At 46.9% G+C, this 24853-nt stretch overlaps 1 protein-coding gene across 1 annotated transcript in view; it reads left to right on the top strand.

The window, feature by feature from the left end:
• LOC105697235 (hemicentin-1) overlaps positions 1–21209 on the top strand; it is a 115701-nt gene extending 94492 nt beyond the window's left edge. The window contains exons 8-14 of the mRNA XM_012420369.1: positions 7236–7366; positions 13966–14125; positions 14282–14629; positions 16815–17081; positions 19679–19915; positions 20272–20384; positions 20998–21209. Of these exons, the coding sequence (XP_012275792.1) occupies positions 7236–7366; positions 13966–14125; positions 14282–14629; positions 16815–17081; positions 19679–19915; positions 20272–20384; positions 20998–21078 (1337 nt within the window). The 3' untranslated portion in view covers positions 21079–21209. The remainder of the gene's footprint in view (positions 1–7235; positions 7367–13965; positions 14126–14281; positions 14630–16814; positions 17082–19678; positions 19916–20271; positions 20385–20997) is intronic.
• The last annotated feature ends 3644 nt before the right edge of the window (positions 21210–24853 follow it).

The following is a 24853-nucleotide window of genomic DNA, read 5'->3' on the forward strand; positions in this document are numbered from 1 at the left end:
CGACGTATGAAAATTCCTTATCAGGGAGGGAATTACGAAAAAAGTCTTCTCTCGCCGCAAATTCGCCCTCGACGGTCTCCGTTTCTTCCTCGAATTTTGCGGGAAAATGTCGCCTCTACGTGGCACCCAACAGCTGACCAGGACTCCTTACCACGTTTTTCGTAAACCCCAAAGAGACTTCGGGACCTATAAAAATTCCTTATCAGGGAGGGAATTACGAAAAAAATCTCCTTACGCCGCAGATTCGACCCCTAAGGTCTCCGTTTCTTCCTCGAATTTTAGGGAAAACCGCGATTGTGCGAGGCGGCATTTTTCATTAACCCTTAAGGGTTGTCGAGGCCTATCAAAATCCCTTATCAGGGAGAGAGGGTACATGGAGAGAAATTTCTTAGCTACAGAGATTCATCTAATGCGATTCTATTTCAACGATTCAGAGCGTCTTGCAAAAACCCTGTTTCTCACTTTTTTTTTTTTCCTAAATCTACCCTGAAGAGTTATCTCAGCCTACTGAAATTCCTTATCAACTCGGTAGAAAATTCAGAAAAAAAAAATGTCCTCGTTCAATCCTTTTACAGTGCTTCGGTAACGAGCAATAGCAGCTCCCCCAGTAATCGCCGGTTTTCAAAAATCGGCGAACCCAAGCCCGCGCGATCGTCGGCCGCAGAGGGACCGAGGGGCCATTTCGCCAGTGCGAATCGCGACGAAGATTTAACCGCGCAAAACCCCCGGGGCCAAAACAAACGCAAATAATGACGCATTACCGGGCGAGACAATATTTCTTCCTCGGGGTGGACGTAAAAGTCCGAGCCGGACAGGCGCAAAAGACCGCCCGGGTGGGAAAAGTCCTGCCGGCGCCTCGCATTACGTCGAGGGTGTAATGGAATAAACGTGGCACTCTCTGCCCTCGCGGTCACGCCACGGCGGATATGGTTTGTTTATGGGACAGGAGATGCTTTTTCACGAGGAATTTCACGGTTTTACGGGCCTCGCGAAATTCGCTCCGCCGATAATAAGGGGCCGCGGCGATTAGGCTCGCGGTGCTAAAGCGGGATTATACGGCTCCTCGTAAATAACGCCTGGCCCGATGGATCGAGATCGATGGATCGAACGAGCCGGGGATTTCGATCCACCACCCTCGAGCTTTTATATCGCCGTCCCGAGGGGGTTCCTTCCTCGCTCCAGGGTCGCGGAAACGGTCTCAAGGAATCCGGAACTCTCAGGATTCCTTGACTAGAGGGACCCGAATTCTCGAGCTTTCCCCCCATAAGACAAAATTTACATTAACAGCAAACACTCTCAACAAGCGTATCCCGTAATTATTTCGACGATTTTTCCCCATAATAGGTAATTCTTCGCCTAGGATAGCGATACGAAGGCTACAAGAAAGCTCCTGACCCCCGTGAAATTTTCATTTCTCTTGAGTATCTTTTTCTCTCATTTCTTTATACATATTTAAAAAATTTCATATTAAAAACAAAATCTCTTGTGTGTCAGGGACCTCCCTCGTAGCCTCTATATTCAGGTTATAAAGTTTGAGACGATTCCGACGTCTCAAGTAGCACACTCGCCTTCTCTTAAAGATGGGAGTGAAAGGATGACTCCAGCTTTCGTTAATTGAAGGACGTCACCCCTCTCCCTTCCTCGGCCCGGTCAATCTTTGTTAATCCCGGTTAATCTCGGTTAATCCTCCCCCCGGCGGATAAACGGGGATCTGGGGCCCGGATTCGGGGCTTTGACGGACGACTTAACGAATTGGATATCGACGTCGGGAGCATCCTCGAGGACGGGGCCACAAGTCAGCTCGCGCATTCACCGGGGGCGCACTTCGCCGGAGGAGCCTCGTAGGTCGCGCCAGCCGGCGGGTTTTATAGAGACATTTTCAGACCGATTCAATGGGGCGACGGAGCACGGATCGCGGGACTTTCAGAAAGCTCGAAAGCGACTGAAAGAGTTTCCCCGGGGTTACCGGCCCCCCGGCCGTGCCTCTCGCCCCGAAGGGTACTAATTCATAGCTCGACGAATAGGTAGCCGTGCGTATAGGCACGGGGGTGTATTAGTGAGGGGCGGCAAAGAGGTGTATGGGTGAGGGGCGACAAGGGGGTGTATGGGTGAGAGGCGACAAGGGGGTGTATAGGTGAGGAGGGTGAAGGGGGAGTATAGGAGAGGGGTGCCAAGGGGAATACAGGCGAGGGGGGACGAGAGGGAAGGTTGGAGAGGGGTGGCAAGGGGGGACGTGTACGTAGAGAGCTTTCAACGAGGTTCAATGAGGAACCGGCCGAAGCGTGGAGACACGTGAGCTTTTGTCCTCGCCGACCGACGGCGGGCCCGCGTTTTTGACTTCGCGAACTTTCTTCCCACCGAGGCCCCGAAATTACTGCGGAAAATGTCCGACAAATCAATCGCCGGTTTAGAAGATTTTCTGGGTGGAGGGGGGGAGGGAGGGTCATTCAAGAGGCTATTTTTTTCTCACGACTCGGTAAGGTGATAGGAAAGGGTCAATCTATGTATGTCGAAACGCCGAAATATTTGTAAAACTTCTGCCCAAACTGGGTGCGCCGAATAAATTGAAAGTTCTTAACGCGTGATTATGAAATTTTATCTTTAGAGAGATTTATTTAAAGAAAAATGTCCTTTTTTGCTTCTTCTCCGGGACAAATAGATACTCCTTTCTCGAAGAATAAGATTTCGCGAGTTCCACGACCTTCGTTAAGATATCTCCGTAATCACGTGTTAGAATGTCAAATTAAACTCGAATAAATAGGATGCAATTTTTTTTTCGGAATTGTGAGAATTTACATCAGTTGATTTGGGTCGAATTAAAATATATGTTTCTTTGGTACTACTGAGAGGAATATTTCTTGGGTTCAGTGAATCCTTTCTCTTAGTGCATGTCAGCTGATGCATTCGCCCATACGTCGAAAGCAGTTAAAGGTCAATGATCTATCGGAATTTTTGACAATATGCGACTCGAGAGGAACGTTTCCGATCCGGATGCCGCTCCTGTCGACACCGTCGCGGGGAATCCCTAAATCTTGAAATTTCGGGGCCGCCGTATCAACGGGGCCATCGCACAATCAGGCTCCCCCGTGGAACGTATTCCACCCCGTATCAGGCCGATTCATCGGCCCACGCTGCAGAATTCATATCCGGACCCGGCCGGAAATCGCCGGCGAAAACTTCTCGCTGGCAACGGCTTCGATGAATCGAACTCGCCAGCACTTTCCTCCCGAAATTCCACCCGGCATGGCCGGCCCGGAGCGGGAATTTTAGTAATCTGGTCTCGTCATCGGTTATTTATGCTCTTGGCTCGGACGAGGAAAGATTAACCTCGCTGTCCTCTCCGCGCTTTTTAAATCCGCTCCCCAGCGAGAGAAATGGCCCGCGCCCTTCCGCGCGCAAGAAACGCGGAGAAGTCGGAGCGATTTAGCATGACGTCGACGAGACAAAAGCGCCAGACCGGGGAACAAAAATCGGGAGAAACTCAGTCCCCTTGGAAACGATGAATCCAGAAATAAATGAATCGCCCGTAAAATTAGATTCTATCGAGAATACCATAGGCGGCCATCTTTGCTCGGCGTACTCGGTACACTTTTAAAAGGATAGTAAAACTCGGTGAAAAAAAATGGAGAAATTATTACTTTTCCTTTTTCTTTGGAAAAATAAAATTTCATACTCCTCGGTTGCAGCAATGGCACGGCGCCGAGGTGGTGGATTAAATCTTGTAAACTGCTGGAAAAATCAAAACTTATAAGATATAGATTCGAGGGTATGTAATTTCAAGTTCATGTAGGGTTACAGAGGGGTATGTGAAATTCACATTACATGGTCGAACGGTACAGCTCCTCCGAATTTGTTGTAATTCAGCGGTAAAAATAGAGGAAGGAATGCGAAATTATAAAAAAGATATCGGGTGCACGACACCGAGGTGAGTTTTTCCATTCGCCGGACTCATCGCGACGCGTTAACAACGCTCAGCTCGAAAACCGCAGCTCTTCTTTCCGCCCTTTTCGGGGCAGCTTTTCGACTGCTAATAAACGCGCGGCCGGCACGCGAAATAAAAAGGTCCTTTCATTAGCAATAATTAGGTCAGGTTTTGTATTTATTCCCGAGGTCCTCACTTCCGGGATGCCGTGACAAGAATATCTCCGACGTACGTGCGCGCGCCGGTCCGGAAGTGCGGCGATACCGCGGCGGCTTTGAACAAAACCCGGACAGCTCTCCGTATTTACGTTCACGTATTTATGAACGCGCGTGGAAGGGGTTATGCGAGCAGGCAGTGCAGGCCGCTCTGCGGGCGGACGGGTTGCCTTAATTTTCATTATGTATACCTTTATGAAATATGCATGCAGCTGCAGCTGCGCACGCGAGTCTGCCCACTCCGGCCTCGACTCGGGGCGGAAAAAAGCCGAGCTTGGCGTTCGTCATCTCGTCTACGGCCGATTCTGTAATCGATGTCGACGATAAGAATGTGCCTTTTAATTATCTTTCATTTTCTATTGACAAAACATTGCGTTACACTTTGGACGATTCTAGGGAGTATTCACTCAAGAGTCCATGGAATTTATTAACGTGGAGATCAGCTGGAAATCGATGGAAAATCAGCGAAACATTGTCAGAATTTTTGAGGTCGATCGTCTTGCTTGTTCTTAAATTACATTGTCGTTTATCGTATTAAATGATATAATAACAAGGTTTATATAATTTGTAAATAGTCAACCTCATGAAATAATTAAAACCTTGACAGGTTGGAAATTATGAAGGTTATGAAATTATCTCAACATCTGTCAGGTGGAAACCATTATAAGAACGCTTCGTGACTAAAGGATTGAAGGCTTAACTCGCGAATTTCATGAATCGTTTATTATCCTATTTCATGGGTGGGCACGGCGAAAAACATTTTCCCACCTCGTCCAGGATTTTTATCCGCTTTTCAAGAATCGACTGCGCTTTCGGAATTACGGGGAGCATAATGGCCGCACGCGGAACCTCCGTCCCGCGTTTTCCGCGTGCGCGCGGATGCGTTTGCGTGGGCATGCGGAAACCTACGTGTCTGCTCACTGGCAAGGCAAAACCTCACGGGAATTTGTTTCGTGATTATCACTGCGGAAAACGCGCTTCCGAGCCGCGAGCCAACTTACCGTTCCGCTGGATCCCTCATCAGTCTGAATTCGATCGGGAATCGATTACGAATCGATCAGTTATGCGCGGATCGAGAACCGCAGGTTAGCCCTCGACTTCGGGCTCCGATGTTTTCTACTCGCGGAAAACCGGAAACGGGGTCAGGGATAAGGGGAGCTGGAATGCGAATGGGGATATCGACTCGACACCTTCCCTCGAAGAATGCGATTTTCGCAGCAATTCTCTGCCGCGGAAATTCAGGGGGGTCCGCCATTTTTTCCGTATTTTCGACAACTCCCAATTGCCTGGTCTGATTGCTTATCGCGGATAATCGGCACTGTCGCTCCTTCACACCTATTTATTTATTAATTTCTCTGCTTTTTTTTTTCCTGCAAAGGTTGACTAAAAAAAGAATAAAACTTCTATTCGAAAGAACCAGACTGCTAATTACCGTAACTGGATTAGATTGTTACGCTCTTACTATTTTTAGTAAAATGTTATCTGGTCGAAATAACGATGCGACAACAATATCCCGCGATTAAATACGTCGAAATAAATGTCGGATAGAGTACACGAAATTCGTTTGAATCAACATCAATTTTCCTTCCTTCAATTATATATTTTTATTATTTCTTTCAATTATATATGATTCTGGCAACAATATATATGTCAACAGTGATATGTTGCGGTCAACAATTTTTTTCTCAGTACAGTTATGTTAACCAGAACTTGTTGTTTTTTTCTGTTCGATAGAGAGGTATAGGAAAATGCGTTTTGAAATTATTTTGGGAGCACCGAATCCACCCGCAAAGTTTACCGAAGGGAACCCTCCGAAAACGATACACCGGATCAAAGCTCCCCACATAGAGTTAATTTAATCTCCGGTGAGCGCTTTATTAGCCGATCTGTTATCGACGGCCGTTAATAAACAAATGAGTCGATGTTTGTCCACATGATGGCGACAGAACTTTAAACACGCCGGCGATTATTAAAAGTACTGCGGGCAAGGGGTAGACGGAAAAAGGGGAAAATAATTTAAATCGTGAGCTTGAAGGACCGAGGGGTTGTTAATATTATTTGAAAACGAAGTCGTGCCGAGTTTTGCCGATTGGCGGAAATGCTTTTCGTTGTGTTCGCTGAATCGCCATCGAACAAACAGGGGAGAGAACTCGTAAATCTCCGGTGAATTTCCGTAGATGTATTTTACAAAACCGCGCCTCATCGGAAAAGGGGCCACCGGGTATTAGCGTTCGACGTTTCATGAAATTCGTAATTGTGCCCTCCCTTCTTCATCCGGATTACGAAGGAAAAGCTCCACCCCGATGATTCGTCCCGGAAAATTAATGCAATTCATGAATCGATTCGCGGCATTTATCGCTCGATTACGGATGGCTTGAACGGCGACTGAACCGCGATGAATCGTGCCACGGAGATACGCCCGAAACGATTCGAAGGGGCAAAGATGAAATTTGGATAAATTAATTATTTCGAGAGAGAAAAACCTCGCCTTTCCACGGGCCGCGATACAAAGCTCCAATTCGTCCTGGAAAATTTCTCTCTGGTTTTTACTCTTACCCTTATCAGGGCAAGCTTTAAACTCTGTATATTTAATTTTCCAATCAAGCCCATCGTTACTCCGAGAATGGGCTTAGGAGACTCTGAAAGAGCCAAAATGAAATTTGGCTAACTGAATTTTTCGCTCCAACGTCCCAATCCGTCCTAGGAAGTGTATCTCTTGATTTTAACGTCGAGCCAAGCTTGAAACCCTGCATATTTAATTTTTCAGTCAAGCCTACGTCACTCTACGAATAGAGTTACGAGACTCCCTAAAACAGCCAAGATGGCGAACTGAATTTCTCGCCACAAGATCCAAATTCGTTCCAAAGCATTCATTGTTTATTTTTATTTTACTCAAATCTAACTTTAAACTCTGGATATTTCATTTTTCAGTCTAGCCCATAGCCACTTTGCGAATGGCTTTGCGAAACTCTGAACGTGCTAAAATGAAATTTGATTACTGGAGTTCCCTGCCAAATTAAAATTTCTCCCAAAAAATTCACTTTTGACTTTTATCTTCCTCAAGTCAAGCTTTAAACCCTGCATATTTGATTTTTCAGTCAAGCCCATCGTCACTCTGCGAATGGGCTTACCCCTGAATCCCGAGGGCATCAAGGAGGGCGACGACGTCTACTTCGAGTGCAACGTCAGAGCAAACCCCTCGGCTTACAGACTCACCTGGTACCACAACGTAAGAAATATTCATGGTAGTACGTAATTCATGCCCGCAAGCATTGCAAAGGAGCCTCCGGAAATATTCCCGCAATATGCGTACGCCTCGCAAAACTGGAGCACGCAAGAAGGCGGCGTTCTCCAAGGACCCGACCGCCTCCCTTTCGCGAAAGACATCCGAAACCCCTTCAAATTTTAATTCCCCTTCCATAAGTTCCATCTATCTCTACCCGGCAATGTTTAAAACGATACACCCCACAGTGGGGCCAGAGAGGGTGAAAACTGGCATTAAATCGAACCGTCATGGAGTGATTTTGTAAATTGCATATTTCGTTCCGGTCCCCTTCGTAATGTTAAAGGAAAAGCATGTACGCAGCTTCTTGAGTTATTTTGGTTGGTGATGAAGATGCGGACGAAGATGACGATGAATATAATGTAATGCTGTAAATTCCTGATCAATAAAATCATTCATACAGCTGCTTTATCGTTTTACTTGTCCTGATAAGTACTACTCCTTACTAATTGAACGAACCAAAATAACTCAAAAAGCGGCATATATGCTTTTCCTTTAACACTACTAAGGGAACCGGGAAGAAATATGCAACTTAAAAAATCACTGCATGACGGTTCGATTAAATGCCAGTTTTGACTCTCTCTGACCCCACTGGGCATTCCCTAATAGATCCCCTTCCAAAAATATGGACGGACTGATAAAGCCCGATTTAAAACCTAAGTAGAGCATCGGCCCTCTCAAGCGAGGAGGGTGGATCCGCGGGAAGGGGGAATTTTCCCAGGGAAATTTCCCAGGGAGTCTGGGGTTTAAAAACCCGCAGAGAAAAAAAAAGGGCACTTGCCCATCCGCCGAGGATGGACACCCGGAAAGTGCACTTTTGAGGTCCGCTTGAAATCCGCAGGAAAACAACCGAGCCGCAAAGTTCGGCGGCGCTGGTAACGCTAACGTAACGCCGAAAATCGAGGAAAAGCTGCTCAGACGGGATTTCATTTTCCGATTGTTACGGGCCGAATGGTTTCCCCCGGAATTTTCCACCCCAGGGCGACCTGGACCCGAGGAAGCTGGGCTGAAGGACAAAGTGAACTCCTCCAGCTCGTGGAATTACAACATTAATGGCCAGGCTCTCAGGGGGAACGTAACGCTGTCATTCGAAACGCTGCCTCGAAGTTCCCGGAAAAAGCGAGAAAAGAGCACTGAAAGCACCGTCGAGGAGACGCGGAATTCCGCGTCGACAGCGAGTGACTGAAAAACCGGGAAAAGTGCACGCCTGCTGAGAGTATTAATAAAAAGTAACGACAAGAGAGCTCGTATAAATGCCAGTCGTCTCGGATTTTCCAGCGATCTCCCGAGTCAAATTATCGATCTCGATTTAACCTCTGAATGCTTTATTCTTTTGACCATTCAATTCGCCGACAGCGGTCCCATTTAGTTCGCTAAGAAACACGGAGTTCATTTTTCTCATTACAACCTCCTTGGAATAATTGATTTGTGGGAGAGCTTCAAGAACCTGAGAATAAAATGGGAAATCCCATTTTGTATAAGTCAGGCCTGAAGATCTTCAAACAATTGGTAGTTGGAGAGTAAATAAAATTAAGCGAGAAACATATAAAATACGTGAGTTTATTTTATCGGTAAATTGGAGAAAAAGAAATATAATCTTAAATATGTAACACTTAATATCAGGATGTCTGTTCAAAGTATATGAGAAATTCATAAGGTATTCTATTCAGAGAAATATTTCGCTGCTTAAATGAAAATCTCTTTTCAGTGTTGGAAAAGGGACATTATTGTACGTTTGAGGTTCAACCTTTTCCAATATTAATTTCTCCCATTACATCCTCGAGTCCTCACGTGAGTATTTGTGGTTTATACGTGAATGAGGTGAAAACGTTCGACTCGATTTCCTCTTCTCGCTCTTTCGTCGCCATTCGAGCGCGCGTGAAATGCGACTTGACTATTCGCGTCGGTTGATCTTTCATTTCGGGGACGGGGATTCCGTCGCGGAAAGGAACCACGAATAAGGGGCCGGGAGCTCGGCGTTTCCTTTTTCCGGGCTTTTTCCTTCATTCCAGCTGGCACGGCGACGTAACGTACGGGCGAACGCGCTTGTAAAGAACGAGGAGCGAGCCTTCCGGGAACGCCGAAAATCGCTTAAAAAGACTCGCAAAGGAGACCGCGCCGGAAGAACCAATTTCCAGAGCCCGTTGGACCGAGGTTACATATCAGCGAGGAGAAACGAACGGGCGAACAATTTTCCTCCTGAGAAATCGATAAATTTCCATCTCCCTCCACCCGCCCGGAAGGAGACATAACCTCCGCGAAAGAGGGGATTTGTATTGCATTACACAGCCGGGAATTGTTTAACAGGTCTCGTAAAAGCCCGGCCAATTACCGAGACCCATTACACCGAGATTACGTACCGGTGATCCGGAAAATCGACTCGGTATTTCCGCGAGGAAAAATCGACCGTACCGAAGATTTCCTTCGGAAAACATAAAGTCGACCGAAACTAATAACCTTTCAGTAACGGAAATAATAATTTATAACGCATCGATATCAAAACTACCAATTTTCAGATTTTCTATCAGGTCCACGGAAAAAAAAAATCGGCACTTGTAACAAAAGACATTTCTAATAAATTTTTCCTCTTACTACTTGTTTCGACAAGACACTTGTTTCTTGCAATTGTAAGAAATTCAAGCAACAATATATATAAACAATAAATATTTCAGTTTTTTATTCTGAATAAAACAAAATTGTTTCTGGATAAAAATTTGTCCGATCCATTTTCAAGTGTTCGCGATTGTTAAAGCAAGTCAAATTACTTGTTATGGCTGCGAATCCTTTTTCTGTGGGTAAATGGGTTTCAGGGGGTTTCCATGCCGGTGTAAATTATGGGATTATGAAGACTAAAGCGCGAGGATACTCGAAAATGTTATCCCTAGGACGAGGGGCTAGGGGGGCCCATGGAAACCCATAAAAACTGGTTACACCGAGGCACTTCACTTCGCGGCTCATATTTGCACCACGGTCGGAATTACCGTAAATTTACCGGGATGCCGTTGTCACTTCCCGTCCATTCACCGGCCTCGCGAGTTCGAACCAATAAATCGGCCCGCGAATCACCGAGCCGCGTCAGTTTACCAATCCGTAAAAACGCTCGCACCGGAAATTTTCCCGACGCCGCGCCGGGTGCGGCCGATGCACCGATTTCGGCGCACGCTTCTCGCCCTCGAGCCCGGTGCAACGATGCACTCTCGTTCATCGGGAGCCGGGGGTGTAGATTTTTTTTTTCGGTTCAAAAGACCCACGATACAATTGCTCGACGACCAGTCATTGAGATGCCGGTCCTGTACACGGCACAGTCGCGTGAATAACATTTTAGAGCATGGATGCCGCTCCCCAAACGTGTTTCCATTTTTTTCCCGAGACTTATTTCCTTGATTTTCTGTGGATAAACAGAGAATCTATATATAGGATAAAAATAAACCAAGGGTACTAACTCGTGTTTATGGAAATTCATGAGAGTTCAGGACGATTTTTTAGGGAATTTCTTTCCGGGAATTTGTAGGATTTAAGTAGTCGAAGGGTCGCAATGGTCAGCCGCGGTAGTAGGGTATCCACGTGGGATTAAATCGAGACAAATTTGCATAATACCTTGTACATAAAAACTCCTCGAAGTGAAATGAAACCTCAGATTTTCTGTTAAAAAATTCCTTTCCGCAAATTTCTTAGGTTATATGTAAGTAGTCGAGAGATTGGAACGACCCGCCGCAGTAGTCGCGTCCGCCCTCGGTCAGCCCTAAACTCAAAGTGCATCGTACGAGTGCCATTGTAACGATCTTCATTGTAGCCATTTATCGAGCCTTCCTGCCTTATAGATTTGGCGTTCCCACGCGAGTTCTGCATCATGGCAAGGTTCCACGGTCTGATCCAGGAAACGCATTTCTTAGGCCACGAGAGCTCGCATAATCGCGCCTCGCTAATAGGTATAACGAAGCATCGGAGCCACTAATCCCAGGAGAGGCTCAAACGAACGCCGCGATCCGGGAAGGATCTCGGCTGCCTCTATATCACCCCTGCTATCCACTATCTACGATAATCCCCATCGGAGTAGTTGGCCTTATACTATGTAAGATACACGGGACGATTACCCTTGGTCCTCACCTTCTCCGGCACAAATTCGATTTCTCCCAATGGTAATTATTTCACATTTCCAATTCGCATTAAATCCACCTCAATAAACAACGGTGTCGGTGCGACGAGTCATTGTTTTCATTTTTCTTTTCCTTTTTTTTTTCCCCATGAAATTTTTCACTCGGAACGGGCACGACGCGAGCACTGGAACGACACATGACGTATGTGCGCATTGAGCTCGAGAGCCCGGTAGAAGTTCGAGTACCAATCGATTACCTCGAGCCAAGAGAAGAGATTTTGAACGGCATTGTGCCACTTTACGCAATACCGCCTCCCTTATACGGGCGAACCCCCGAGCTGCAAGTTTCCATCTACCGTGTACATACATACATCCTCGAGAATATTTACTCTCGCATCTCCTCCCATATATATAGATATACACGTGTACCCTCCTATATCCGTGTGCAGGGCACATATCCGCAACTGCGCAAAATAGCGCGCACATTCCGGGCGTGTATGCCGGTGCACGCATATTATCCTTCTGACGCGAATACTAATATGCAAAAGCCTGTGCCAAAATGGGTATGTCACAAGTACGCCGAGAGAATATGCGTGCGTGGCAGCCCAGCATGAGAGATCTATGTGTGTGTGTGTTTGTGTATATATATAGATAGCGGCCCTTAACCGCCCAAAATCTAATATTCAGTTTGACAAAACGTTCCCCATACAGCGTGCAAACGTAATTACAGACCTTATTACTAAATCACAGGCGCGTTTTATTCACCGAAATCGTAATTAAAATCTCTTTGCGAGGCGACGCCGCACTTGTGCTTGTGCATTACTCGTGTACGCGTTGCGGAGGGAATTGAATGAAAATCCCGAATTTTTCTTCAACATTTCGCAACGTCACTTTAAAGTTACGTGAAAGGGGTCTCTGAGAGGTGTCGTTTATGAAACTTTTCTCCGAACTGGGTATACCGAATCGGTTGAAGTTTTACCTCGTGAATATGGAGGCCCTAAGGAGGGTCCTGAAATTTATGAAGTTTTATTTCTCAAAAAACAACATTTTTCTTTATCCCAGACTGGAACTAAGGACACGTTAAAAAGAGAAAAGAAGAAATGAAATTTCATTAGCATCGCGTTCTTCCTAGGGTAGGAATAATCACGTACTGCCGTTTCGAATGATTATGTACACCTAGTTCGGAGAAAAGTTTTATAGATATTTTCACGTTTCGACATATATAGAGTGACCCTTTTGCAATACCTTAAGGGTCACTCGGAGCGGTTCGATGGATAGTAGAGCCGAAAGTGGATCGGAAAAATCGACTGAGGGAAGATATCAAGAACGTGAGGCCATCCTGGTGCATGGGGAACAAGGAACTGCATCCGCCGACACTCTTCCGAGTGAAATACCGAAAACGTACCGCGACATGCCGGGAAGACCTAACGTAGTTCCAACTTTCTCAGGGTTTTGAGGTGGCATGCGAAAAACGACCTCCTCCCGTGGTAGAATTTTCGACGAGAGGTCGAGCACTCGAGGTATTCCTGTGGAGGAGCTCTCGCGTCCTGCTTATTCCACCTGGCAGTCCGTCCAGGGTCCTTTGTCGGAAAGTTAGGGGGGATTTAAGCCTTGACGGGTGGGCGACCCTTTGTGTCGCACCCCCAGGAGACATCGGCCCCGAAAGCCCGGATCTCCAGGTGTACCCTCGTCCCTTTGCTCCCAGGATGGTCCTTTCTTGGCCCGGTATTGCGGGCTCCTCGGCGCTCCCTAACTTTTCCGGTCAACTTCCCAAAGGTAATGGAGCCCCGCGTTGACTTTGGCGAGCCAGACTTTGTCCTTCCGGTTTCTTGACCACTAACGTGTACACCACCTCCGGTTCGACCTCACTTTAGGACTCATCTGCGCCTGAGACTCGTCCCCGGGTACCCCTTTGTCGTCGTTTGCTTCCTCTGCCTCGAGCCATTGATTTTATTTTACACCGAGACAAAGACTTGAACCAAAGAAATATTTCTTCGAATGGCACCAAAGAAAATATTTCGTTAATTCAAAGAATAATGATTTGACTCGAAGAAATTCACGTAGATTGTCACCATACAACCGATTCGCACGTTGCATCCGATTCATTCGAGGGTATTCATTTGAAGTATTTCTTTGGTTCAATGACACTCTTTTCTCCGTCCACCTTTAGATTTCATTACAGTTCGATGTATGATTTTTATTAGTTGAATTCGATATGATTTCGTGTTTCATTTCCTTTGTCCCGTTTTATTTGTCTAGCTTCTGAGATGAGAGGACCGATACCAAGCGCGAGATCCTGAGGTAGAGGAGGCGATATCGAGGAGTCTGTAAGGTTTAAATCAAATGTATTATCAATTAATCGAAGCTAGTGCGGGTTCGCCAAGTATTGAAATTTCTGTACGCTTTTCGAACGAATTACCGATGTCGAAACGACGTTTTTTCTTTTCAGAACGAGGAACTCCATCGCAACGTGACCGCAGGCGTGGTGCTGTCCGATCAGTCGTTGGTTCTTCAAGGTATCACCAGGGATTCCACAGGAAATTATACTTGCCTCGCCACGAACGTGGAAGGGCGGCAGACCTCCAACGTCGTGTCCTTAAATGTGATGTGTAAGTCTAGAGAATGAAATACCGAACATTAAGTATGATGGTTTCAAATTTCCGCTGGTAAAAATAGTACATTTAGTCAGCGCATCAAAAATCATGCCAGGAAGTACAATATTTTGCATGCATTCATTACCTATCAATGAATCATTTGTCCTGCAGTCGCGCCGATTTGCAAGCACGTTGTCAACTTCGGGGGCTGGAGGTATCAGAACGCGACCCCGCCTCCTTACAACGTCCCCGAGGAACTACATGGCGCCCTGAAACACGAGACCGTCAGTCTGGTTTGCGAAGTCGATGCCAGTCCAACGACGGTTACCTTTCAGTGGACTTTCAACAGTAGTGGTGACCTAACCAACATTCCGACCTCGAAGTACACGAACGAGGGCACCACCAGTCGTTTGAACTACACCCCGGAAACGGACATGGACTATGGGACCCTAGGATGTTGGGCCAGGAATTTTGTCGGCGCCTCGAAGCAACCCTGTCTCTATCAGGTGGTAGCAGCAGGTGCGTTTCCGTGAATCGGCAAATTTTTGTCATGGATTTTGTTAGCACCTCGAAACAACGCCATCTCTATCAAGTGGCAGCCGCAGGTGCGTTTCCGTGAATCAACTAATTTTCCAGGAATTCTGTTGGCATCTAGCTATCAGGTGGTAGGCACAGACGCGTTGTCCTTAATCAGTTGATTCACCTGGCGAGCGGGCACCAATCAGCCTGGACCAAAAATCAGCTCCCCATCTGGAACGATAAATTTGCCATAAATTTTCGTACAAAAGCGGATCAAAGGAATCGCGGAATTCCAATAACGTGCAGGACAAAATCGCGGATTAATCATTGATGCCGAATCACGTTATATGTTTTTACATTAACATGGATTTATTCCCAGGGCGACGTGTTTGCGAGCGCGAGTCACATTCGCGATCGGCTCGACTGTCGGTTCTGCTTAAAGGGCAGGTCGCGGCGAAATTCAATTGCGTCGCGATGCGTGCGTTTTGCTAAATTTAATGAAAAACCATAATTGAATATGTTCATTACTGCCGGGCGCAACGTTCGAGTCGAACGGCCGCCGGGGAATTACTGGCCCCCGGGAGCAAGGCCGACATAGTAATGACGCGGGTCAAAATATTCTCCGCAAGCGGACGTGGCACCGGGGAAAGTTTTGGCCGGGAATCGCCCCACACCGTACACGCGAGGCGGGTCAATAGCCCCCCGGCAGACCGTGCCAGGGTTGTGATCCCCACTCCTGCTAATTGGACACATAATTTATTTTGCACCGAGGGGCAATGTATTTCTTATGTAATTACGGGACAGTAGTTTTTGCGACGGTCCGACCGTACCGGAAACGGCGCTCGACGCGAGCAATTAAATCGGTAATTGAAACGACAATACCGGCCGAATTCGCGCACTCGATGGAGACGCCGAAATTGGGTTCGCATCTTTTATCCCGCAGCTTTTTACGACACAGAAAAAGGGGGGAAAATCCTCCCGATATGGTTTTCGCTGCTATCACGACCCTTGTTTCCTGAGATCCGTTTAATCAGCGGTAAACGTTTAATATTCTACATATGTCCCTGCCCTGGAGCAAGGGATCAGGGCAGACGTGATCGAATTAAGGTTCCCAGAGGGGCTGATAAAACGAAGCTGGAGGAGTCCTGAGTCCTCCGACGAGGAGGTAAATATTGTTCGGCCAAAGGGTTGGAAGAAACGTCCCAGAACTCCCCCTCGATCGGACGAGGACGTAGATACCATTTAACGAATAGGCTGGGGGAGAAACGTCTCCGGAGGGAAGCTCAAGCTTCGTCGACGACGATGGAGAAAAAGAGTCCGGAGCAGTCCGCAACCTATCCGATGGTTTTAGCGAACGGGGATTATCTCCTCCTCGGGAGCGTTCTCGGGTTCTTATCCTTCTCTCCGCCGCAAGTTCCCTGGGGATAACGCATCTACATCTATTCAATGTGGATCCTCCGATAAGGGCGAACGCTTGTTCGACGTCGTCCTCCCGGAGTTTCCTCCTGGCGCTGGCAGTCCGCGCGAGGTAGGAAGTATTGCGAGCTCTATGAAATCCCGAAAAAAAGAGAAAGAATGACAAAAGGAAGACGAAGGAAAACATCGATTTCTGTGCGGGGGAACTTTTTATGCGAGAACTTCGGTCCGGCTCGTACACGGAAAATAGCGTCATGAAAAATGTACACGGCTCCGAGGCACCCTTGCGTATACGTCTGCCGAGAATCCACCGGAAGTCCGGAGGAAGCGGACGAAAATAACTCGCGATAAGTTCCCGGTAAATCGCTACAAATGCATTCTATTTTCCCAGTATTTCTGAAAACGGGCTAGACCCGATTAAGGCGACCCGAAAGTGGCGTCCAAGGGGTTTATGAAAGTTTCCCAGAAACTGGCAGGACAGAATCGTATAAACTTCAACCACGTGAAAATGAATACCCTGGGAAACGTTCATATATATACAATTAATTTACAAACGAAAAATTTGTCATAAAAAAAGGAGTTTCACGAGTGACGGTACCTTCGTCGGTAAAGCTTTTTAACAATTCTAGATAGCTAGTTCTGAGAAAAGTTGAAAAAATGACTGACCCATTGTTCGCAACTTTCGTGTCGCCTTAAATTCGCCATTTGAGCTGTTTGAATTTGTTTCGACCTACTTTAGTTCTCAGAAAACGTGAAATTTTCCTCGCAGGCAGGCCGTTCCCGCTGCAGAACTGCACCTCCTACAGCCACAGCGGGGCCTGGGTCAGGATTTCCTGTATAGAGGGCTTCGACGGGGGCCTGCCGCAGAAATTCGTGGCGATGGTGGACAAGCAACGCTGGGAGTCCGCTTATCCCTACTGGGAAATCGAGCTGGTGAAGCCCAGCAGGGTTGCGCTCTACGCGGTCAACGTCAAGGGCTCCAGTGATCCCGTCTTCATGGACGGCATCGCTTTGAAAGGCGTCGAGAAATTCACCGGTGCGTGATTCCAGGGCACCATTTGCATAATAACCGAAAGGGAGCCATCCAAACACACGCGTGCGGGCACAAACGGGACCTCCTCCATCCTGGCCATCCTCTTTGCATCCCTATCCACGTTTTTGACTCGTCGCTTCGCGCATCGCCGGACGAGAAAGCACCCCATGCCAAGAAAGAGAATCTCCCCTCGATATTTCCGCCGTGGTCCAGTCAAAATGCCGAAATTTTTCCGCAAAAAGGTCCCACCTCCGTCGCTAAAATAGAGGAAAATTATTTGGCGAATATGATCAACGATATAATCAGAAAACAGCGGCCATAGAAAAATTAGGGTAATAGGGAAATTATAGAAATATCTGAATATAACCAAAATTCGAATCCAGCTATTTGTATTATAACGTAACAATAATCGTGATGTAGAAGTCGTCCAATGTGCGACTTGAAATTTTCGAGTAAATATTGTATATAGTATAGTAGAGAATTCTTATAATTGAATAATTGGGATAAATCCCGCGATATGGGCAATCTGTTGGCCCAGTTTGCCGACTTTCGGTTTGCGGATTCGCCTCCTAGACAGGGACTCGCTTATTAGGGATTCGCTCGGATTCGCTTGCGCAAACAGCGTCTACATAACGTGTGTAACCAAGAGGGCGAATATCTCGATCGGCGATCCGACCGCGCGTGCATTAATGGAATTTCGGCTAAACCCAGGTGAAATTCGTTGGACAGAATCAGGCCTCTCCCCTAGACGGTGGTTCTAACTTTTCTTCTATTTTAATCCCCCTTCCACACCGCGGAAATTTGCGCAACCTCCTACCGGAAGGAGGATCCCGAAAGTAATTATGGGAATCGCGTCTGCGAAATTGCGAAGGGGGTGGGGGATCAAGGGATTCCGGGGAGGTTTAATCGAGCGATACTTCTCGGCATGCCTCGCCTGTGATTAGGGATCCTCCGGGAGAAATCTTTATCTCGTTGCCGAGGTTTCTCCGGAAAGCGCCCTGATAAGATACACAGGCGTTCCAGAAGGGATGCATTGCAGTCGGGGTGCGTTATCAATTCTTGCACTGTGAAAGAAGTGTCATTGAATCAGAGAAAAACTTTCCCTTGAATAGTACCAAAGAAACGTTTCCTTTTAATTCAAAGATGGAAGTAAACTCGAATAAATTCTATGCAACGTTCCTCCGGAATTATGACAGTTTGTGTTTGGGTCGAATAATTCTTTGGATTAAGAAAATATTTCTTTGGTACAGTGAATTATTTTTCTGAGTGTAGTAACATTCGTAACCGCAGAAACCGAAAACAAGGGGTCGGCTTCCCCCGTTCGAACAGAATTTTAGAAGGGATCATTTGAAACGTAGAGTGTCTTCCGCTACCCCGGCCATTTTCTAGTGAAACATCACGATGCGAATAAATATAAGGACCCTTCTTCCATGCAAACCGTAGCGGCCGTTACTACGTAATCCTCTTTGTGTATGCCAGCGCGAGTAGCAAGAGTTGCGCCATAATCGCGGCACGTTTTGGGGCTGGCCGGGGGAGCGGGGATATCATTGTCGGTATGCAAATGAGAGGTCTACCGTTCGCCGGAATACGGAAGGGTCAGCCTTCGGATAGTTGGGTAAGGTCGTGGAGGTAGCCTCGTTTCGCCGTGAAATGCGAGTAAAGCTCCTGCCCAGGGCCGGCGAAGACCTTTACGAGATTCCGCGTCCTGAATTATGTCGGGCTTCCTGCAGTTCCCGAAAAGTGGCGTCGAAGTGTCCAAAATTGCCAACAACTCGGGCACCGAGCTTGACCTATTCACGAGCTCAAGATTTGCGTCCTCCATCTCCCTCCGGATTTCAGCTACTCTCGAAATACGCTGTCCTGCAAAGAAAAAAAAAACACGTACATTTCCGGGCATCTCCGAATACGCCATTTACATTCTTTCTTTCTTTTTACATAGAAAAGTACATCCAAGTAGAAATCTTAGTTCATTAAACAAAATCGCTCGATTGCATTTTCTCCATTTGGCTCATTTCCGAATTCGTTTAGGTTGAGTCAACCGAATGTCAGTTCATTTGACCAAACTCGTTTGTTTCGATCGACTAAAATGTATTGGTTGAATTGTTTTGTTAGGTTTAGAGAATGTTTTAATCAACGAACCCAATGTTTTGGTTAAATTTACCAAATTACTTCAATATTCGATGCAATCGACCAAAAGTTACGAACCAGTGAGCTTTGTCACGTCAGGCAGATATTTATATTTACATGTCATATTAGCCTACAATTGAACCAAAAAAGATTTCATTGATTCGGCCAAATATTTTTCCGCGGGTGGAAGAAAAAAAAAGGGGGGGTAGCACCTTTTCCTTCTCCTGGGTGGAAAATCAAGAGTAAGACCGCCAGGAATATTCCCGGGCGAGGTGGTCGGAGCTCCGATAGCCAATCCAAGCATCGAGATGACATTATTTATGGATAAACTTTCCAGTTAATTTTCCACCCGCTATCCATCTAGCCGAGGTCCTTCCCGTCCCCCGAGGCCGCCTTCGACCGCCTCGACGATTGGCCAGGTCGGCGAGGAATTATTTACTACCCCGATTCGCGAAAAGGCAATTCGTTTCCAGGCGAGTCCGGCTCGTCGGTGGACATGTCGCCGATCTTAATCGGTCTTGGAGGCACTGCCACGGGGCTTGGATTAATCGTGACCGGCGTTCTAATGGCCCTCTGGAGAAGACACGCCGCTACCCCGGCAAAACCAAAACCTCCCCAGCAGCCCACGATCGCCACTTTCACGGGGAAGGGCGAGGAGGACGACGGAAATCCTGACCTCATCCCAACAACGGCGCTCTCCAATCATGCTGGTAATCACTTCTTCGCGAGTTTGACTTCCCCCCAATCCCCCCTTCCTTTTTTCCAGAAAATTCAATACTACAGCGGTTCCACAAACCCGAAGAGTCGTTCCCGGCCGCGAAGTACCGTATACGTTTGCGCATATCCGCGCTTCTGGAACTACAAATACACGGGGCGAAAAATAGAGCGAAGTAACGTTTCATTTTCGCCGTCCCACTCGGGGGAAGGGGTTGAAATCTCGTCAGGGGGAAATCTCGACGAGTTTTTGATTAAAGAAATATGTACCCACGTAGACAGGGAACGACTCCAACGGGTAACATTATTAAACCCGAGCCCATGTGTCAGGATCTCGTACCGCTCTTTTCAGACAGAAAGCTACCAATTTACGGATCTCTACCCCGAGGACCTCGTCACGTGGAAGGCCGAGAGCATCCACACGACGTGCTAGAAGACCCGGAGTGCCAGCGAAGAACTGCCAACGTGAGTCTAGGGTGTACACCTGCCGAAAAATCCAGGAATGGATTCGACCACCCGACGTTGTCCTCGTCCTTGCAGTCCTACACGTCCCAGGATGATGTACAGGAGCTCGTTTCTCCTGAAATCCCTCGACGAAACAGTCGATGGTGCACCTCGAGTTCCCGATGTGACAGTGACTCCAAATCGGGTTGTCCTTCGAGGTTTTCTCTTTCCTGGGGAGGAACAGATCGCAGTATTAAAAACCCTTCATTATGGGACGCACTTTAGAGTACCTCTTGTAACCCTGCGCATAATTCCCCATCTTCTCCACGCTTAAGCCTACGGATCCTCTCGGTCTCTGCCTCGCGGATATCTCGTCTCCTCGGAGAGGATTACTATAAAAACATTCCCGAGATGCGGCGACGAGGGAGGTCGTAAGCGACAGGAAATGCGAGAGACAAACGCGGAATGAGAGTCAGGGCGAGCTTAAGGAGCTTTCTAAGGGGGGCGTCAAAGGTGGAAAAAGAAAACGGGTCGCTCTTCCACCTCCGCGAGAGGATGGAGAGATTCGAGGGCGAATACGAGAATGTAAACGTGGGAGAGGCGACGGGGCTTACCTGTATTTTTTATTTTCCAGACGTTTTACAGCCTTCGGAGGCCGACTCGTTATCCGGAGGCCATCATCAGAGGCACTGCCATTCAGGAGAGCTGCATTTAAGGGTGGATGACGATCGAGGGATCCCTTCTAAGGAGAGGACGGAAGGGCCGCATCATCCGCTCCCACCTGGTCGTAAACGGGAAACATTCGGAATTACGACATGTTATACATGTTTAAACGACGAGACGATATTTATAGGCACTAAATTGAATATGCGTTTGTAAATATTGTATATAAATGGAAGAAAAAAAAAATCAAATAAGGAAATGAGCACGCTGCGCCTCGATGTCCCCAAATCCTGATGTATCCTGAGAAAAAAGTTCATTGAATCGAAGAAATAATTAGTCTAATTCGAAGAATAATTATTTTACTCAATCAAACTCAGATCAACTGTCGTTATGCCGAAGAGATGTAGTGTCCAATTTATTCGAGTTCTTTGGACTAACAAAATATTTCTGTAGTACTATTCAAAGAAATATTTCTTTGATTCAATGACACTCGTTTCTCGGTGTAGTAATAACTTCCTTTCGCAGGTTTTAAGCGGGAAAAGGAATTTATTTCTCGTTGCGTTTGACCCCGGTCGCGATTGTGGGACCGTAGAGGCCAAGACTCGCGTTTCGACGAATCGAAGACGAAGAGAACTTCTCGGAGTTCCTTCGCCCTGGGAAAGTCTGACTAGCGGGCCGCTCTTAAAAGTATCGTTAATTTTCCGGGGAACCTAATTTGCTGGCGCTGAGAGGAGGACCAAAAAGTTCGACCCCTTTTTAACTCGACAACCGTACAAAGCTCCCCTTGAATCGACGGTAATGAGCCTTCTTGCCCGAGCCCGTGCTCGCCCGTTCGAGTTTATTATTTTAATCGTCGGCAAAATAGCGGGGAAAAATTCCCGGTTCTACGGCGCCTCTCCGAGGCCGGGCCGAATTTTTCTACAAGATTTCAATGCACGACGTTGAGGTGTCCAAAGCTAAAAGCCTGTTAAATATGCTGCAAATGCAATTACTACTACTCCGAGGCCGGGTGTCCTTGTATATTCAACACCGACATCTTTCTACGCATTAAAACTTCAACAATTTTACAGTCGACCCAGTTCTCATTTACGATTCTGCCAATGCGCGCCATTAAGCGCCTCAGGCGTGCAACTTGTTAAACGTGTCAGAAACGCAAATCCTTGACCCGTAAATTCTTAAAATAATGTCATGGAAATGAATTCCGAAAAATTAACGCTTGCAGCTCGCGTCCGGCCGGAAGTTTCGGCACAGACGTTAAAACTTTGACGATTTCGCGTTCGATCCGGCTCTCGTTTATGCCTCCAATGTGCGCCCATCTTGCATGGAGAGCTCGCAACGAGTGCTATCTCCGATGCAGTCCATAAATGTGCATAGCGGGTGTCACGGGCAGCAAGCTCTAAAACGCCTCGTTCGGATATTGGCTGTTTCCCTCCGAAACTTCTCTGAAGTTCTTTTGGCCGATCTCGATGCTTTCCCGCGTCGAGTTTTCTGCGTCCGATATGCCGTCACGTGCAATGGCCGCCATTTACTTTCGAAAATCCGGATTTCAACGGCAGAGCGTCGCCCCTGGACGTCGGGGCACGGCCACGAGCTTTTTTCATTCTCTTATCCCCCGGCTCAAAGGATAACCTCCGACCTCTCCGCTATTTGCTCGCTGAAAATCCAATGCCGTAGGTTCTTACGCCGGCCCCTCCTATCGCCAGCGTTTAATCTCTACTTCTGCCGTGCGAGTACTCGTGGAAAATCCATACCAGATCATAACGATCCCCTGTATCCGGTTCTCGAACTTTACCTGCGATAAAAATAGATTCCTTCCTCCCGCTTAGTTAAGGTAACTACAAGGTACTAGTTGTTATAACATGCTTATCGTAACTTCACTTCTTTTAATCATTAATATTACCATGTCAAATGGTAATCACTACAACTTTTTAGCGCAGCGTCATGGATACGGCAATTATCGGCAAAGTTGCAGTTATCATTCGTTGTGATCAGTCTCGTCATTTGAGTGGTTCATGTTACAAGGAAAAATTTAGCTATGTTACTATAGTAATTGTAACCAAATTATGCTTTTCCATGTGGTATTTACCAAAGACGTGGACGATTGAATCGAACCCCTTCGTATGAGCCCCCCGTGTCGTCGTTTCGTATCATTAGCTCATTGAATCCTCGAAAGGCCAGATGAGCCTCGAGCTTTAAAGCGAATTAAGCTCTCCCAAAGTCGGTCTTAACTCCAAGTTAAGACCCGGCGTGGCGATACGGGGGAGGAAGTTCGTCTTGGATCTCCCAAACCCTGAAAAATATCCGGTTTCCTTAGGCGCCGCATTCGTTCTCAGGTGCAAATAAACAGTGACATTACCGCATCAGTAGAGCGACAAATTGAATCAAGCTTAAGGCGAGCAGGCTGAAGAATCGGGTCTACTTGACCCCCTTGTTGCTGGGCACAAAGGCTCCCCTTTCACCGTCCTCGAGTCTTTCGAAATATTTACGCCACAGAGTCGTTCGTCCCGAAAATTATACGGTGAAATTGGCCTTTCCTTCGGAATTTTCTCAGCCGAAACGACCGACCTCCCTCAGGAAATCCAACGCAGCAGCTCCCGAGATTTCCTCCGGTCTTTCTTTTATCACTAACCGCCTCTCCTTTCGGGAACTCCCGAGCCTCCTTGGAATTCAGCCGCATGGTTACAACCTGGCTGAATTTCCCTTAATTGAAGTCCCCAGTATAGCAGGATCGATTCGGCAAACGTCCGCGTAAAAATATACGCACCTGCCGGCGCTCCCGCGTCCGCAGCTGATTGAAATCCGTATTGCAAAACGGCATACTCGCCCGAGCGCGACTTTTTGATAAATCAAGCGCCCGTCTCGTAAACGAAGGTTTACGCCGAGTAAAGCATGAATATTCCTCGTAAACTAGTCCGTGTTTATTTCCAGCCTGGCCAGTCGAAACTGAGGGGATTTTTCGATGACTCGATCAATAAATGAACAAAGGTGTGTCTTCACCGCCTCGAAGGGATGCCTCTCCTGTGGGATTTCCTCGAAATCCCGGTCTGTAATTTCAGACGTAATTAGAAATTATGAATAGCAATACCCGCTCCTCCCCTCTCGGCCTACTGAGGTGACAATAAAGGAGCAGCGAACGGATCTAATAGAGGCTTAAATGCCTCTCTGTAAATCCCCTTTCGACTCTTTATTTGCAAAACAATTACCTGCCGGCAGATCCAACCGTCACTCGACCGAATGGATTATTCAGCAAAACGACCAGTATCACTGCAAAGTAGAGTTGAAAGTAGCGCGCGCAGCGTCCATCTTGATTTAACTCTTAATTTTGCACTCTCAAAGAAGGCGGCCTCGTTATAAGAAGTACTGCCTGTTAAATACGTTCGGCATATATATTTCTCTGGGGAAACTTTGAAATCCAAGTTAGGGGGTTTTGCTTAATAATTACGGAAGTATCCGCTTAAGCAAAAAAAGAACTGCTTAAGAAGTTTACCTCTAATTAACGGGAGAAGTTCAATTGGTCGTGCTAAATACACCTGGCGTGCACCGGTTCTTCGATAGCTTAAGGGCATTACGGCTAAACCTTATTCAAACTGTTCGATTCGTTGCAGTCATTGAAACGGCTGTTTTGCGACGGCTTAAAGTTACCCTTGGTCCGCCATTTTCTTTTTCCTTTCGAAAGAACGCTTATTAAAAGAAATATAGTCACCTATTTTGAACGAAGGTCCATGTAACGAGCTTTTCAATTCTGATCTGGAAAAGCAAAGGTAAATAAGATTCTCACTCGATACATATTTAAAGCAGGTATTTGTAATCGTCGATTGTTGGTTACT

This window comes from Orussus abietinus, unplaced genomic scaffold, assembly GCF_000612105.2.
Source record: "Orussus abietinus isolate OABI.00-Male unplaced genomic scaffold, Oabi_2.0 scaffold110, whole genome shotgun sequence".
Taxonomy (NCBI): Eukaryota; Metazoa; Arthropoda; class Insecta; order Hymenoptera; family Orussidae; genus Orussus; species Orussus abietinus.